The sequence below is a fragment of the Nematostella vectensis genome, chromosome 9 (genome assembly GCF_932526225.1).
Source record: "Nematostella vectensis chromosome 9, jaNemVect1.1, whole genome shotgun sequence".
Taxonomy (NCBI): Eukaryota; Metazoa; Cnidaria; class Anthozoa; order Actiniaria; family Edwardsiidae; genus Nematostella; species Nematostella vectensis.
In genome coordinates this window covers 15936913-15955907 of record NC_064042.1, presented here as the reverse complement: position 1 = coordinate 15955907, position 18995 = coordinate 15936913, and the positions used below count along the sequence as shown (strand labels likewise).

Genomic DNA, 18995 nt, shown 5'->3' with positions numbered 1-18995 from the left:
TCGAACTGCAGGCATCATTCGAAAGATCGCCGAACTTTGGTGCTCGCTTATGCACCATTATTTTTTTGTCGCGGCACAATCGAAGAGCTACAGCAAATGATCATATGAAGTTTGGTCCTTCACTGTGGAATGGCGATATTAAGAGAAACAGAAATAGTCATTCTCTTTTGGAGATACTAGCCTCCCGTTTCGGATTGTCATTTATCGTGTGCATTATACACATGAATGGAGATCGAGGCATTTTGCGTTTTCTAGATAGTTCACTAGCCGTATGTCGTCGCGTGTTCGTTTGTTTATGGCATTAGTTCCATACCACTGACCTGTAAGAAGTTTGCGATGACCATGTGTACATACTGATCCTCTTCTTCCCTGCCTGAGCCCATGAAACACAAGTGCTCGCCCCCCGCTACTGAACCCGCCGCTATGGACTGCTTCTGAGTGGCAAACAGGGCTTGGGCTGCCGTGGCGAATTCGGCCGGCGCCTGCAGCATCTAACGGAAATACGGCATTCACTCAGATATGTACCAAATACGGCATTCACTCAGATATGTCCCAAATACAGTATTCAATCAGATATGTACCAAATACAGTATTCACTCAGATATGTACCAAATACAGCATTCACTCAGATATGTACCAAATACAGCATTCACTCAGATATGTACCAAATACAGTATTCACTCAGATATGTACCAAATACAGTATTCACTCAGATATGTACCAAATACAGCATTCACTCAGATATGTACCAAATACGGCATTTACTTAGATATGTACCAAATACAGCATTCACTCAGATATGTACCAAATACGGCATTCACTCAGATATGTACCAAATACGGTATTCACTCAGATGTGTACCAAATACAGTATTCAATCAGATATGTACCAAATACAGTATTCAATCAGATATGTACCAAATACAGTATTCAATCAGATATGTACCAAATACAGTATTCACTCAGATATGTACCAAATACAGTATTCACTCAGATATGTACCAAATATAGCATTCACTTATTTATGTACCAAATACAGTATTCACTCAGATATGTACCAAATACAGTATTCACTCAGATATGTACCAAATACAGTATTCACTCAGATATGTACCAAATATAGCATTCACTCAGATATGTACCAAATATAGCATTCACTCAGATATGTACCAAATACAGTATTCACTCAGATATGTACCAAATACAGTATTCACTCAGATATGTACCAAATACAGTATTCAATCAGATATGTACCAAATACAGTATTCAATCAGATATGTACCAAATACAGCATTCACTCAGATATGTACCAAATACATTATTCACTCAGATATGTACCAAATACAGTAGGTAGGCAGTCTTCGGACAGTGAGTGTCCATGACATCAGCGCGATGAACGTTGGCATTTCTTTCCATGACTAAAAAGCCCAATGCGCGAAGCACATGTGCGACCACATGAACGACAGACGAGGACAGACGTCGGAGATGGGTTTGATCCAGTTCGAATTTCGGATGCCTTTCTCCTCTGCCTTCTCTCTTCGGCCTCTCTTTTCAGCTCTAACTCCCCTGAGTTGAGTGCGGCAGCACATTCAGACCTCCATCTGCTGCGATCCTCGGCAAGCTTCTCCCAGTTGTCCACGTCGAGGCCGATTGCGAGCATATCACGCTTGCATGAGTCCTTGAAGCGGAGCTTCGGGCGTCCTACAGGTCTTGATCCGTGTGCAAGTTCGCCGTAAAGAAGATCTTTGGGAATACGGCCATTTTCCATTCGACAAACGTGGCCTAGCCACCTCAACCTGCGTTGACGAAGTAGGGTAAAAAGCGTCGGTAAACCTGATCTTTCGAGGACCTCGTTATTCGTAACTTTATCCGACCAATGGATACCGAGGATGCGGCGAAGACATCGCATATGGAAGGTATTTAGTCGCTTCTCCTGCCGCGCGTAGGTGGTCCAAGATTCGCTTCCGTATAGGAGAGTACTCAAAATGCAGGCGCGATATACGGTGATCTTCGTCGAGATGGTAAGTTTCTTGTTCTCCCACACTCGAGAGGAAAGCTTTGTCATTGTTGTCACTGCTTTACCGATTCTTTTGCCGAGTTCGACATCGAGGCATCCGTTGGCGGAGGTGGTGGAGCCAAGGTAGGTAAACTGAGGAACAACATCTAGGGTGAAGTCGTTGATGGTAAAAGTAGGCGCAATTTCAGAGCCTAGGTGCATCACTTTCGTCTTCTTAAGGCTGATTGCAAGACTGAAGTCCGCACAAGCGTTCGAGAAACGGTCCAAAAGGGACTGTAGCTCACTCTCACTGTGTGCAACCAAAGCAGCATCGTCAGCGAAGAGAAGATCGCGTATCGTGCACTTGCGGACTTTGGTCTTAGCACGTAGTCTCGCTGGATTGAATAGTTTCCCGTCTGAGCGAGTACGTAGAAGGATGCCTTCATCAGCAGAGCCAAATGCATGTCTCAGAAGGACGGAGAAGAAGATGTTGAAGAGGGTTGGTGCCAATACACATCCTTGTTTAACGCCGATGTTTATGTCGAATGCCTCGGACGAGTTGCTCTCACACTTAACAGTGCCACGGGTCCCATCGTGGAATGACTTTATAAAGTTAAGGAGCTTCGGAGGACAGCCGACTAAAGGTAGGATGTGAAACAGACCGTCTCTGCTGACTGAGTCAAAAGCCTTGGTTAGATCGATAAAGGCGACAAAGAGGGGTCTTTGCTGTTCGCGGCATTTTTCCTGAAGCTGCCTCAGGGAGAATATCATGTCAACTGTTGAGCGATTCGAGCGGAAGCCACATTGCGATTCAGGGTACACCCTTTCAGCAAGTTTCTGCAAACGGTTCAAAGCCACTCGAGCGAATAGCTTACCAGCAATACACAAAAGTGAGATGCCGCGGTAGTTATTCCGATCACTTCTGTCCCCCTTGTTCTTGTAGAGGTTGGTAATGGAGCAATCTCTGAAATCCTGAGGGACGGATCCCAGCTCCCAGCACTTGCAAAGGAGTTTGAAGAGAGAATCGAGGAGCTTGTCTCCGCCACATTTGAAGATCTCTGCTGGGATGCCATCTTGCCCAGGGGCCTTGCCAGAAGATATTACTTTGATGGCTTCACGGAGTTCGACTTTGGTGGGCATTGCATCCAGCTCGGACAGAGTTGGAAGTCTTTCAATATGGTTGATTGCAGAGGGAGAAATGAAACTTGCAGTGCCGTAGAGATCGCTGTAGTGTTCGACCCAGCACTCCAACAATTTGGACCTTTCCCTGATGATCTCTCCAGATGACGACTTTAACGGTGCAAGCTTTATTTGTGTTGGTCCAATTGCCCTCTTTATACCAAATACAGTATTCACTCAGATATGTACCAAATACAGCATTCACTCAGATATGTACCAAATACGGCTTTTACTTAGATATGTACCAAATACAGCATTCACTCAGATATGTACCAAATACGGCATTCACTCAGATATGTACCAAATACGGTATTCACTCAGATATGTACCAAATACAGTATTCAATCAGATATGTACCAAATACAGTATTCAATCAGATATGTACCAAATACAGTATTCAATCAGATATGTACCAAATACAGTATTCACTCAGATATGTACCAAATATAGCATTCACTTATTTATGTACCAAATACAGTATTCACTCAGATATGTACCAAATACAGTATTCACTCAGATATGTACCAAATACAGTATTCACTCAGATATGTACCAAATATAGCATTCACTCAGATATGTACCAAATATAGCATTCACTCAGATATGTACCAAATACAGTATTCACTCAGATATGTACCAAATACAGTATTCAATCAGATATGTACCAAATACAGTATTCAATCAGATATGTACCAAATACAGTATTCACTCAGATATGTACCAAATACTGTATTCACTCAGATATGTACCAAATACAGTATTCACTCAGATATGTACCAAATACAGTATTCACTCAGAAATGTACCAAATATAGTATTCACTCATTTATGTACCAAATACAGTATTCACTCAGATATGTACCAAATACAGTATTCACTCAGATATGTACCAAATACAGCATTCACTCAGATATGTACCAAATACAGTATTCACTCAGATATGTACCAAATATAGCATTCACTCAGATATGTACCAAATACAGTATTCACTCAGATATGTACCAAATACAGTATTCACTCAGATATGTACCAAATACAGTATTCACTGAGATATGTACCAAATATAGCATTCACTCAGATATGTACCAAATACAGTATTCACTCATATATGTACCAAATACAGCATTCACTCAGATATGTACCAAATACAGTATACACTCAGATATGTACCAAATACAGCATTCACTCAGATATGTACCAAATACAGTATACACTCAGATATGCACCAAATACGGTATTCACTCAAATATGTACCAAATACAGCATTCACTCAGATATGTACCAAATACAGCATTCACTCAGATATGTACCAAATACAGCATTCACTCAGACATATACAAAGCAGGGGTAGCCAGCATGTACTAAGCATTCCAAATTTATTTTCCATTTGGAAGTGGGAAGTTGGGTAGCTGTACTAGACATATAGCCGCTTACCAGGTTTGCATCCAAGTGGAATGCCGTAGGTAGATGACCATTATTGTACTGATCAGCGGGTCGACAATCCACCACGAAGAACCGTACTCCATCCTTCTGAAACATGACACACACATTAACAGTATGGATGGGTTATTAATTAATATTTAGAGAGAAAGCTGCCACATAGACCAAATAAACTTAGCGAGGGGCAAATATAAAGTATGAAGGCAGGGGTAAACACTAGGTTTGGATATTCCATCCTCCTGTACCCAGGGTGTTGCAGCCAGCTTAATGAGGCGTGAGAGCAAGACGCTGGAGGGGAGAGGTGGCGGGAGAGAAGAGTGTCCTGTCTTATACCCACTACCCCTATTCCTACCCCTAACCAACCCCCTACCCCTATCCAGCAATGTTCAACCATGTTCTTGCATCTGTGACCTCAACACGCCCAATACCCAAGGATGAGAATTTCTGGAATTAATTTATATCCAACCCAAAGTTTCTGTATCTTACCCTGGAACAATAACTCCTTAGCCCTACAATAGAATCCACCCAGTGATTACTTACCACCTCTGACTGGTTCGAGTCCAGCAGCTCTGAGATAGACACAGGAAGACACAAGGCCTGGGATATACTGTTAGTGCTGATGGTTTTGATGCCAAATAACTGGCTATAGTAATCCTGGAAGAAAAAAAAGATGGCAAGTGTAAAGGCCGGAATACATACAAAAAGGGTTTCTCAAACATTGATAGATGACATAGCAAAACACAAGACATGTGAATATGCACATGTTTGTGTGTGTTTCAAAATGCCACCCTGAACACAACAGAACCACCACTAAAATTCTGTCTAACTAGCAGATATATACAAGGAGCAGTACCAACTTGCCAGAGTTTTGAATCTTTATCAACCAAAGGTGAAATGAAAAATATTTTGCACTATACCTTTCTAAAAGACTGTGGAGTTCTTGATGCATAGTATTGAGCTAAAGAGCAGAAGTCTTCAATGTCCTCAACTTCCAGTTGAGATGGAATAGATGCTATTAAATCTAAATTGGAACAACAGCAAATTAATAAGCATTTGATTTTCTTAAAGAAGTATCAGTACCTAGATCATGAATAACTTGGATGACTTACCTAAAATGTCTGCCTTACTAGCTGTTTTTAATTCAAATATCTGATCCCTGAAAAGAGAAGAAGAGTTATTTGTTTCTATATTTGTAAAAAAGACACTCAGAATTATCAAACACTATTGCCATTCCATTTTTCCACATTTTTTATTCAATCCAGATTCTTTCAATTTTCATCATTGAAGGCTCAAGCTTTAGCACTTGTTTCTTGAAACACCAGATAATTCTCAATAATATCTTTGATGCTTCGCTCAATTGATAATTACTGTTTTCCTTTTATGATAATAATCTCTTCCCATTGAGAGACTCACTTGGCATTGACGATCATGACGAGAACTAAGAAGAAGATGAGGAAGGGATCTGACTCAAGGAGGTACACATCCCATAAGGTACGGACTACATCTGGCTCAACAGCACCAACTAACAGACTTCTCAGCTGGAGAAAGAAAAACGAAATGGGTGGATTCTATATTTGAAACAATTTACTAAAATATACAAAAAATCAAATCAATGTTAACAAAAGTAGAATGTTTTTATTTATAAAGCCTTCTTGGTGATGAGCCAATAATTATATTCTTTTCCAAAGGTTTTTTTCATGATAGGATTGAGAACACTTTATTGTGGGTTTTCTTATCTGTGGGGCTTATCCAAGAATGCTTTCCTTTGTGGGTTGATTGCAAACAGTCCATGCTTATGAAGGTATGATCACATTCCGCCGGCAAAAGATTGTAGGGCACAAGATTGTACACGATTGCAGGGCACAAGATTGTACATGATTATAGGGCACAAGATTGTACATGATTGCAGGGCACAAGATTGTACATGATTGTAGGGCACAAGATTGTACATGATTGTAGGGCACAAGATTGTACATGATTGTAGGGCACAAGATTGTACATGATTGTAGGGCACAAGATTGTACATGATTGTAGGGCACAAGATTGTACATGATTGTAGGGCACAAGATTGTACATGATTGTAGGGCACAAGATTGTACATGATTGCAGGGCACAAGATTGTAGATGATTGCAGGGCACAAGATTGTACATGATTGCAGGGCACAAGATTGTACATGATTATAGGGCACAAGATTGTACATGATTGTAGGGCACAAGATTGTAGATGATTATAGGGCACAAGATTGTACATGATTGCAGGGCACAAGATTGTAGATGATTGTAGGGCACAAGATTGTACATGATTGTAGGGCACAAGATTGTACATGATTGCAGGGCACAAGATTGTAGATGATTGCAGGGCACAAGATTGTACATGATTGTAGGGCACAAGATTGTACATGATTGTAGGGCACAAGATTGTACATGATTGCAGGGCACAAGATTGTACATGATTGTAGGGCACAAGATTGTACATGATTATAGGGCACAAGATTGTACATGATTGTAGGGCACAAGATTGTACATGATTGTAGGGCACAAGATTGTACATGATTGTAGGGCACAAGATTGTACATGATTGTAGGGCACAAGATTGTACATGATTGCAGGGCACAAGATTGTACATGATTGTAGGGCACAAGATTGTACATGATTGTAGGGCACAAGATTGTACATGATTGTAGGGCACAAGATTGTAGATGATTATAGGGCACAAGATTGTACATGATTGTAGGGCACAAGATTGTAGATGATTGCAGGGCACAAGATTGTAGATGATTGCAGGGCACAAGATTGTACATGATTATAGGGCACAAGATTGTACATGATTGCAGGGCACATGATTGTACATGATTGCAGGGCACAAGATTGTACATGATTGCAGGGCACAAGATTGTACATGATTGTAGGGCACAAGATTGTACATGATTGTAGGGCACAAGATTGTAGATGATTGTAGGGCACAAGATTGTAGATGATTGCAGGGCACAAGATTGTAGATGATTGCAGGGCACAAGATTGTAGATGATTGCAGGGCACAAGATTGTACATGATTGTAGGGCACAAGATTGTACATGATTGTAGGGCACAAGATTGTACATGATTGTAGGGCACAAGATTGTACATGATTGTAGGGCACAAGATTGTACATGATTGTAGGGCACAAGATTGTACATGATTGTAGGGCACAAGACTGTACATGATTGTAGGGCACAAGATTGTACATGATTGCAGGGCACAAGATTGTACATGATTGTAGGGCACATGATTGTACATGATTGTAGGGCACAAGATTGTACATGATTGCAGGGCACAAGATTGTACATGATTATAGGGCACAAGATTGTACATGATTGTAGGGCACAAGATTGTAGATGATTGCAGGGCACAAGATTGTACATGATTGCAGGGCACAAGATTGTACATGATTGTAGGGCACAAGATTGTACATGATTGCAGGGCACAAGATTGTACATGATTATAGGGCACAAGATTGTACATGATTGTAGGGCACAAGATTGTAGATGATTGCAGGGCACAAGATTGTACATGATTGCAGGGCACAAGATTGTACATGATTGTAGGGCACAAGATTGTACATGATTGTAGGGCACAAGATTGTAGATGATTGCAGGGCACAAGATTGTACAAGATTGTAGGGCACAAGATTGTACATGATTGTAGGGCACAAGATTGTACATGATTGTAGGGCACAAGATTGTACATGATTGTAGGGCACAAGATTGTACATGATTGCAGGGCACAAGATTGTACATGATTATAGGGCACAAGATTGTACATGATTGCAGGGCACAAGATTGTAGATGATTGCAGGGCACAAGATTGTACATGATTGCAGGGCACAAGATTGTAGATGATTGTAGGGCACAAGATTGTACATGATTGTAGGGCACAAGATTGTACATGATTGTACATGATTGTAGGGCACAAGATTGTACATGATTATAGGGCACAAGATTGTACATGATTGTAGGGTACAAGATTGTACATGATTGCAGGGCACAAGATTGTACATGATTGTAGGGCACAAGATTGTACATGATTGCAGGGCACATGATTGTACATGATTGTAGGGCACAAGATTGTACATGATTGTAGGGCACAAGATTGTACATGATTGTAGGGCACAAGATTGTACATGATTGCAGGGCACAAGATTGTAGATGATTGCAGGGCACAAGATTGTACATGATTGTAGGGCACATGATTGTACATGATTGCAGGGCACATGATTGTACATGATTGTAGGGCACAAGATTGTACATGATTGCAGGGCACAAGATTGTACATGATTATAGGGCACAAGATTGTAGATGATTGCAGGGCACAAGATTGTAGATGATTGCAGGGCACAAGATTGTACATGATTGCAGGGCACAAGATTGTACATGATTATAGGGCACAAGATTGTACATGATTGTAGGGCACAAGATTGTACATGATTGCAGGGCACAAGATTGTACATGATTATAGGGCACAAGATTGTACATGATTATAGGGCACAAGATTGTACATGATTGTACATGATTGTAGGGCACAAGATTGTACATGATTATAGGGCACAAGATTGTACATGATTATAGGGCACAAGATTGTACATGATTGCAGGGCACAAGATTGTAGATGATTGCAGGGCACAAGATTGTACATGATTGCAGGGCACAAGATTGTACATGATTATAGGGCACAAGATTGTACATGATTGTAGGGCACAAGATTGTACATGATTGCAGGGCACAAGATTGTACATGATTGTAGGGCACAAGATTGTACATGATTGCAGGGCACATGATTGTACATGATTGTAGGGCACAAGATTGTACATGATTGTAGGGCACAAGATTGTACATGATTGTAGGGCACAAGATTGTACATGATTGTAGGGCACAAGATTGTACATGATTGTACATGATTGTAGGGCACAAGATTGTACATGATTGTACATGATTGTACATGATTGTAGGGCACAAGATTGTACATGATTGCAGGGCACATGATTGTACATGATTGTAGGGCACAAGATTGTACATGATTGTAGGGCACAAGATTGTACATGATTGTAGGGCACAAGATTGTACATGATTGTAGGGCACAAGATTGTACATGATTGTAGGGCACAAGATTGTACAAGATTGTACATGATTGTAGGGCACAAGATTGTACATGATTGTAGGGCACAAGATTGTACATGATTGCAGGGCACAAGATTGTAGATGATTGTAGGGCACAAGATTGTACATGATTGTAGGGCACAAGATTGTACATGATTGTAGGGCACAAGATTGTACATGATTGTAGGGCACAAGATTGTACATGATTGCAGGGCACAAGATTGTACATGATTGCAGGGCACATGATTGTACATGATTGTAGGGCACAAGATTGTACATGATTGTAGGGCACAAGATTGTACATGATTGCAGGGCACAAGATTGTACATGATTGTAGGGCACAAGATTGTAGATGATTGCAGGGCACAAGATTGTACATGATTGCAGGGCACAAGATTGTACATGATTGCAGGGCACAAGATTGTACATGATTGTAGGGCACAAGATTGTACATGATTGTAGGGCACAAGATTGTACATGATTGCAGGGCACATGATTGTACATGATTGTAGGGCACAAGATTGTACATGATTGTAGGGCACAAGATTGTACATGATTGTAGGGCACAAGATTGTACATGATTGTAGGGCACAAGATTGTACATGATTGTACATGATTGTACAAGATTGTACATGATTGTAGGGCACAAGATTGTACATGATTGTAGGGCACAAGATTGTACATGATTGCAGGGCACAAGATTGTACAAGATTGTACATGATTGTAGGGCACAAGATTGTACATGATTGTAGGGCACAAGATTGTACATGATTGTAGGGCACAAGATTGTACATGATTGTAGGGCACAAGATTGTACATGATTGTAGGGCACAAGATTGTACATGATTGTAGGGCACAAGATTGTACATGATTGTAGGGCACAAGATTGTACATGATTGCAGGGCACAAGATTGTACAAGATTGTACATGATTGTAGGGCACAAGATTGTACAAGATTGTACATGATTGTAGGGCACAAGATTGTACATGATTGTAGGGCACAAGATTGTAGATGATTGTAGGGCACAAGATTGTACATGATTGTAGGGCACAAGATTGTACATGATTGTAGGGCACAAGATTGTACATAATTGTAGGGCACAAGATTGTACATGATTGCAGGGCACAAGATTGTACATGATTGCAGGGCACATGATTGTACATGATTGTAGGGCACAAGATTGTACATGATTGTAGGGCACAAGATTGTACATGATTGCAGGGCACAAGATTGTACATGATTGTAGGGCACAAGATTGTAGATGATTGCAGGGCACAAGATTGTACATGATTGCAGGGCACAAGATTGTACATGATTGCAGGGCACAAGATTGTACATGATTGTACATGATTGTACATGATTGTAGGGCACAAGATTGTACATGATTGCAGGGCACAAGATTGTACATGATTGTAGGGCACAAGATTGTACATGATTGCAGGGCACAAGATTGTACATGATTGCAGGGCACAAGATTGTAGATGATTGCAGGGCACAAGATTGTACATGATTGCAGGGCACAAGATTGTACATGATTGCAGGGCACAAGATTGTACATGATTGTAGGGCACAAGATTGTACATGATTGTAGGGCACAAGATTGTAGATGATTGTAGGGCACAAGATTGTACATGATTGTAGGGCACAAGATTGTAGATGATTGTAGGGCACAAGATTGTACATGATTGTAGGGCACAAGATTGTACATGATTGCAGGGCACAAGATTGTACATGATTGTAGGGCACAAGATTGTACATGATTGTAGGGCACAAGATTGTAGATGATTGTAGGGCACAAGATTGTACATGATTGTAGGGCACAAGATTGTACATGATTGTACATGATTGTAGGGCACAAGATTGTACATGATTGCAGGGCACAAGATTGTACATGATTGTAGGGCACAAGATTGTACATGATTGTAGGGCACAAGATTGTACATGATTGTAGGGCACAAGATTGTACATGATTGTAGGGCACAAGATTGTACATGATTGTAGGGCACAAGATTGTACATGATTGTAGGGCACAAGATTGTACATGATTGTAGGGCACAAGATTGTACATGATTGTAGGGCACAAGATTGTACATGATTGTAGGGCACAAGATTGTACATGATTGTAGGGCACAAGATTGTACATGATTGTAGGGCACAAGATTGTACATGATTGTAGGGCACAAGATTGTACATGATTGCAGGGCACAAGATTGTACATGATTGTAGGGCACAAGATTGTACATGATTGTAGGGCACAAGATTGTACATGATTGTAGGGCACAAGATTGTACATGATTGTAGGGCACAAGATTGTAGATGATTGTAGGGCACAAGATTGTAGATGATTGTAGGGCACAAGATTGTACATGATTGTAGGGCACAAGATTGTACATGATTGCAGGGCACATGATTGTACATGATTGCAGGGCACAAGATTGTACATGATTGTAGGGCACAAGATTGTACATGATTATAGGGCACAAGATTGTACATGATTGTAGGGCACAAGATTGTACATGATTGCAGGGCACAAGATTGTACATGATTGTAGGGCACAAGATTGTACATGATTATAGGGCACAAGATTGTACATGATTGTAGGGCACAAGATTGTACATGATTGTAGGGCACAAGATTGTACATGATTGCAGGGCACAAGATTGTACATGATTGTAGGGCACAAGATTGTACATGATTGTAGGGCACAAGATTGTACATGATTGCAGGGCACAAGATTGTAGATGATTGCAGGGCACATGATTGTACATGATTGCAGGGCACAAGATTGTACATGATTGCAGGGCACAAGATTGTACATGATTGTAGGGCACAAGATTGTACATGATTGCAGGGCACAAGATTGTAGATGATTGCAGGGCACAAGATTGTACATGATTGTAGGGCACAAGATTGTACATGATTGTAGGGCACAAGATTGTAGATGATTGCAGGGCACAAGATTGTACATGATTGTACATGATTGTAGGGCACAAGATTGTACATGATTGCAGGGCACAAGATTGTACATGATTGTAGGGCACATGATTGTACATGATTGTAGGGCACAAGATTGTACATGATTGCAGGGCACAAGATTGTACATGATTATAGGGCACAAGATTGTACATGATTGTAAGGCACAAGATTGTAGATGATTGCAGGGCACAAGATTGTACATGATTGCAGGGCACAAGATTGTACATGATTGTAGGGCACAAGATTGTACATGATTGCAGGGCACAAGATTGTACATGATTATAGGGCACAAGATTGTACATGATTGTAGGGCACAAGATTGTAGATGATTGCAGGGCACAAGATTGTACATGATTGCAGGGCACAAGATTGTACATGATTGTAGGGCACAAGATTGTACATGATTGTAGGGCACAAGATTGTAGATGATTGCAGGGCACAAGATTGTACAAGATTGTAGGGCACAAGATTGTACATGATTGTAGGGCACAAGATTGTACATGATTGTAGGGCACAAGATTGTACATGATTGTAGGGCACAAGATTGTACATGATTGCAGGGCACAAGATTGTACATGATTATAGGGCACAAGATTGTACATGATTGCAGGGCACAAGATTGTAGATGATTGCAGGGCACAAGATTGTACATGATTGCAGGGCACAAGATTGTAGATGATTGTAGGGCACAAGATTGTACATGATTGTAGGGCACAAGATTGTACATGATTGTACATGATTGTAGGGCACAAGATTGTACATGATTATAGGGCACAAGATTGTACATGATTATAGGGCACAAGATTGTACATGATTGCAGGGCACAAGATTGTAGATGATTGCAGGGCACAAGATTGTACATGATTGTAGGGCACAAGATTGTACATGATTGCAGGGCACAAGATTGTACATGATTATAGGGCACAAGATTGTACATGATTGTAGGGCACAAGATTGTACATGATTGCAGGGCACAAGATTGTACATGATTATAGGGCACAAGATTGTACATGATTATAGGGCACAAGATTGTACATGATTGTACATGATTGTAGGGCACAAGATTGTACATGATTATAGGGCACAAGATTGTACATGATTATAGGGCACAAGATTGTACATGATTGCAGGGCACAAGATTGTAGATGATTGCAGGGCACAAGATTGTACATGATTATAGGGCACAAGATTGTACATGATTGTAGGGCACAAGATTGTACATGATTGCAGGGCACAAGATTGTACATGATTGTAGGGCACAAGATTGTACATGATTGCAGGGCACATGATTGTACATGATTGTAGGGCACAAGATTGTACATGATTGTAGGGCACAAGATTGTACATGATTGTAGGGCACAAGATTGTACATGATTGTAGGGCACAAGATTGTACATGATTGTACATGATTGTAGGGCACAAGATTGTACAAGATTGTACATGATTGTAGGGCACAAGATTGTACATGATTGTAGGGCACAAGATTGTACATGATTGCAGGGCACATGATTGTACATGATTGTAGGGCACAAGATTGTACATGATTGTAGGGCACAAGATTGTACATGATTGTAGGGCACAAGATTGTACATGATTGTAGGGCACAAGATTGTACATGATTGTACATGATTGTAGGGCACAAGATTGTACAAGATTGTACATGATTGTAGGGCACAAGATTGTACATGATTGTAGGGCACAAGATTGTACATGATTGCAGGGCACAAGATTGTACAAGATTGTACATGATTGTAGGGCACAAGATTGTACATGATTGTAGGGCACAAGATTGTACATGATTGTAGGGCACAAGATTGTACATGATTGTAGGGCACAAGATTGTACATGATTGTAGGGCACAAGATTGTACATGATTGTAGGGCACAAGATTGTACATGATTGTAGGGCACAAGATTGTACATGATTGCAGGGCACAAGATTGTACAAGATTGTACATGATTGTAGGGCACAAGATTGTACAAGATTGTACATGATTGTAGGGCACAAGATTGTACATGATTGTAGGGCACAAGATTGTAGATGATTGTAGGGCACAAGATTGTACATGATTGTAGGGCACAAGATTGTACATGATTGTAGGGCACAAGATTGTACATGATAGTAGGGCACAAGATTGTACATGATTGCAGGGCACAAGATTGTACATGATTGCAGGGCACATGATTGTACATGATTGTAGGGCACAAGATTGTACATGATTGTAGGGCACAAGATTGTACATGATTGTAGGGCACAAGATTGTACATGATTGTAGGGCACAAGATTGTAGATGATTGCAGGGCACAAGATTGTACATGATTGCAGGGCACAAGATTGTAGATGATTGCAGGGCACAAGATTGTACATGATTGCAGGGCACAAGATTGTACATGATTGTACATGATTGTACATGATTGTAGGGCACAAGATTGTACATGATTGCAGGGCACAAGATTGTACATGATTGTACATGATTGTACATGATTGTACATGATTGTAGGGCACAAGATTGTACATGATTGCAGGGCACAAGATTGTACATGATTGTAGGGCACAAGATTGTACATGATTGTAGGGCACAAGATTGTACATGATTGTAGGGCACAAGATTGTACATGATTGTAGGGCACAAGATTGTACATGATTGTAGGGCACAAGATTGTACATGATTGTAGGGCACAAGATTGTACATGATTGTAGGGCACAAGATTGTACATGATTGTAGGGCACAAGATTGTACATGATTGTAGGGCACAAGATTGTAGATGATTGTAGGGCACAAGATTGTACATGATTGTAGGGCACAAGATTGTACATGATTGTAGGGCACAAGATTGTACATGATTGTAGGGCACAAGATTGTACATGATTGTAGGGCACAAGATTGTACATGATTGTAGGGCACAAGATTGTACATGATTGCAGGGCACAAGATTGTACATGATTGTAGGGCACAAGATTGTACATGATTGTAGGGCACAAGATTGTACATGATTGTAGGGCACAAGATTGTACATGATTGTAGGGCACAAGATTGTAGATGATTGTAGGGCACAAGATTGTACATGATTGTAGGGCACAAGATTGTACATGATTGTAGGGCACAAGATTGTACATGATTGCAGGGCACATGATTGTACATGATTGTAGGGCACAAGATTGTACATGATTGTAGGGCACAAGATTGTACATGATTGTAGGGCACAAGATTGTACATGATTGTAGGGCACAAGATTGTACATGATTGTAGGGCACAAGAGTGTACATGATTGTAGGGCACAAGATTGTACATGATTGTAGGGCACAAGATTGTACATGATTGTAGGGCACAAGATTGTACATGATTGCAGGGCACAAGATTGTACATGATTGTAGGGCACAAGATTGTAGATGATTGCAGGGCACAAGATTGTACATGATTGTAGGGCACAAGATTGTACATGATTGTAGGGCACAAGATTGTACATGATTGCAGGGCACAAGATTGTACATGATTGTAGGGCACAAGATTGTAGATGATTGCAGGGCACAAGATTGTACATGATTGCAGGGCACAAGATTGTACATGATTGTAGGGCACAAGATTGTACATGATTGCAGGGCAAGTTTTCAAAACATACATGATCACCTATCATGTGCAATATGGAAACCAGCCTTAAAACACCCCTCCAACTATTTCATCAGCATCATCTGATATACCCAGCCTTGCCTTACAGACACCAGACCACTTAATGGGACATAAATGATGGTTCTGGAGTCTGGTGAGTGTTTCCATATATACCTTATGCAGTTTAGACAGTAGGCGTCTGATGACAGTTTCCATATATAGCTTACCCACGTTAGACAGTAGGAGTCTGGTGAGAGTTTCCATATATAGCTTACCCACGTTAGACAGTAGGAGTCTGGTGAGAGTTTCCTAGAGTCCATGAAGGAACAGAGCTCTGGGTCATGGTACTGCAGTAATAACCGGAACAGGTGGAATGGTTTACCATCCCGGACACAATCCCTGTTTGAGAAGGAAGTGCATAATCAAAATGGTAAGTATACCCTGTGAAACCAGTAGGAACAAAAACAGAATCAAAGCCAGGATTGGAGGGAGGAGGGATGGGTGAGGTGGTGGAGGGAGGGAGGGAGGGAGGGAGGGAGGGAGAGGGTGGGCTCATCCATGTTTCTGCTCATGATTAGGAATCTTCATATTTTCTTTACAGTCCAAAGCAACATCTCCCCCTTTGCCTCCATTTTACTCTACCCATGGCATTAGAGTAATATTAATGTAACAAGAGCTTAATTACTTTACCTTGGAATAAATTTGTAAAGTAAAGAGTAGAAACAGTTGTAGACATCACTAACAGGAAGATCCAGCATCATCAGGGGTGCAAGGATCTCAGTGAACCCACTTGATGTGCGGTACTTCTCACTGCGCGACTTGCAGTAGAATGTTATTATGACTTCCATGTCTTTCGCAACCTCATCAGCATCGTCGCCGTGGAGGGGCAATTTACCTGTAAAGAGGGAGGATATGCTCAAGTGTTATGTATCACTACAATTAGCAATAACAGATGGCACTAAGGTGGCCTAACTAGTAAGCTTAAATGGCAAAACTTGTAAGTATAAGACATAACAAATACTGCAAGAGGTCAAGATGATTGAAAATATCAATGGAAAATATAGGCAGGGGAATAAATAGATTAAATAATCAAGAATCCAATAGTAGAGTTGTGACTTATTACTCTAACAGGATTGAATCTCAAATGCATAAGTACATAGAGAAAAATAACAACAATTAATTAATTTACAGATGATCAGATTTACATATTACTATTACTAATGTACAACAAATATGCTAGGACTAAGCCAAATGTTTGAGTTTTGGAAGCCAACAAAAATATCTTAACTTAGCAAATGTGGACACTTTGGAGGAATCCTTTATAGTACTGAATTTCTCTCAGTTTTCTTTCAAACTGATAAGCCCCTTCAGTGTACTTATATCAAAACAGATACCAAATCAAGTGCAATTAAACCAATTATAGTGTGAGGCGAGACAAATAGATGTTATAGATCTAATTAGGTCTACTTTTTGATAGTCTTCATGATGCTTCAGTTATAATTTTCATTGATAGTGATAAAAGAAGTAAAGAAAATTACAAGGGATCAGTGCATAGCCCTTGAAGTTCATTTCAAAAAGCAAATCAAATATGGAGTTAGGCAATTTCCCATTTAATACAGTTATTACAGTTGTTGTAAAGGGATCATGAAAAGTAATGATAATTGAATTATAGCACATTAATCCATTAACCATCCTTGATGCCACCAGGAAGGAATATCATATAAAGGCTTTTAAATAACAGTTATTTGATAGCAGCAAAACGTTATCTGACTCGGTAAATAATTAATGACAAAGAACGTGCGTTACAAATACAAAGAAAAGCAATTCATCTGTAACCAACAAATAAATAAATGGGAGCGAGAACATGAAAATGTTTGTTTTCTGATTTTAAGTTACAATATAAACCGTTTTTAAAGTCTTAATCTATCTTAACATAAGTCTTTTAACCTATAAAAAAATGGATAGTAAAGAAATGCTAGCTAGGCAACATGATATTGAGATCTTTATTCAATAAAATGAAGAAAACTATTATCACATTTTATTTGTTCAGTTTTGTTAATTATGTTATAGGTGTCTGAAGATTGTATAACACTGAGGATAATCATAAAATACTAATTCTATTATTTATTTCTTACCGGCTTGTCTTTGGCAGTCGTTTCGAATTTGGTCTTGCTCGTTCAAATCTAATCTTCCATCCCATGTTGCTAAAGCGTCGGGTTTTCCAACAACATTAAGGCAAACCTACACAACAAATCCAATTCATTTAATCTGGTCATTAAATCTTGATTATACCATATAACTTGGCAGCTTTCCTTCCAAATATCAGCTCTATTTTCAGCCGGTATTGTGCGACTTCGACAAAGTTCCCGTAGTCGTTCCGTATCGTTGTGTTTCGAGAGTGCTAGTATCAAGTCTGTGTGCCTAATAAAATAAATAAAGACACCATAGGTTAGCAGAACACTATACAGGACTGTTCACCACCTTAATTCGGGATAACTTAAAAAGGTAAAGCCAGAAAACAGTCGATTCACCAGGCATCGTCTTCAATAACTCCTCCACCTTCCGCCATCTTGGCTACGTCATCTTCAACACATATCCCGAGATGCACCTCTACGATCCCGCGAATTTTGTGCGCGCGGGATATTAACGGGACAGAGGATGTAAAG

The 18995-nt window shown here is 40.2% G+C and overlaps 1 protein-coding gene across 2 annotated transcripts in view; it reads right to left on the bottom strand.

Moving 5' to 3' along the window:
• The window catches only part of LOC5502901 (TBC1 domain family member 23), a 25451-nt gene extending 6464 nt beyond the window's left edge, over nt 1-18987 (bottom strand). The window contains exons 1-11 of one of the 2 annotated variants that reach the window (XM_032371201.2): nt 18861-18987; nt 18642-18750; nt 18465-18570; nt 17020-17224; nt 16557-16728; nt 6027-6151; nt 5723-5769; nt 5531-5634; nt 5154-5267; nt 4608-4703; nt 321-491 (exon numbers count right to left, since the gene is read on the bottom strand). In XM_032371201.2, coding sequence (XP_032227092.2) covers nt 321-491; nt 4608-4703; nt 5154-5267; nt 5531-5634; nt 5723-5769; nt 6027-6151; nt 16557-16728; nt 17020-17224; nt 18465-18570; nt 18642-18750; nt 18861-18898 — 1287 coding nt within the window. In that variant the 5' untranslated portion in view covers nt 18899-18987. The remainder of the gene's footprint in view (nt 1-320; nt 492-4607; nt 4704-5153; nt 5268-5530; nt 5635-5722; nt 5770-6026; nt 6152-16556; nt 16729-17019; nt 17225-18464; nt 18571-18641; nt 18751-18860) is intronic. The other variant, XM_032371203.2, reaches the window with a different exon arrangement.
• Nucleotides 18988-18995: the final 8 nt, after the last annotated feature.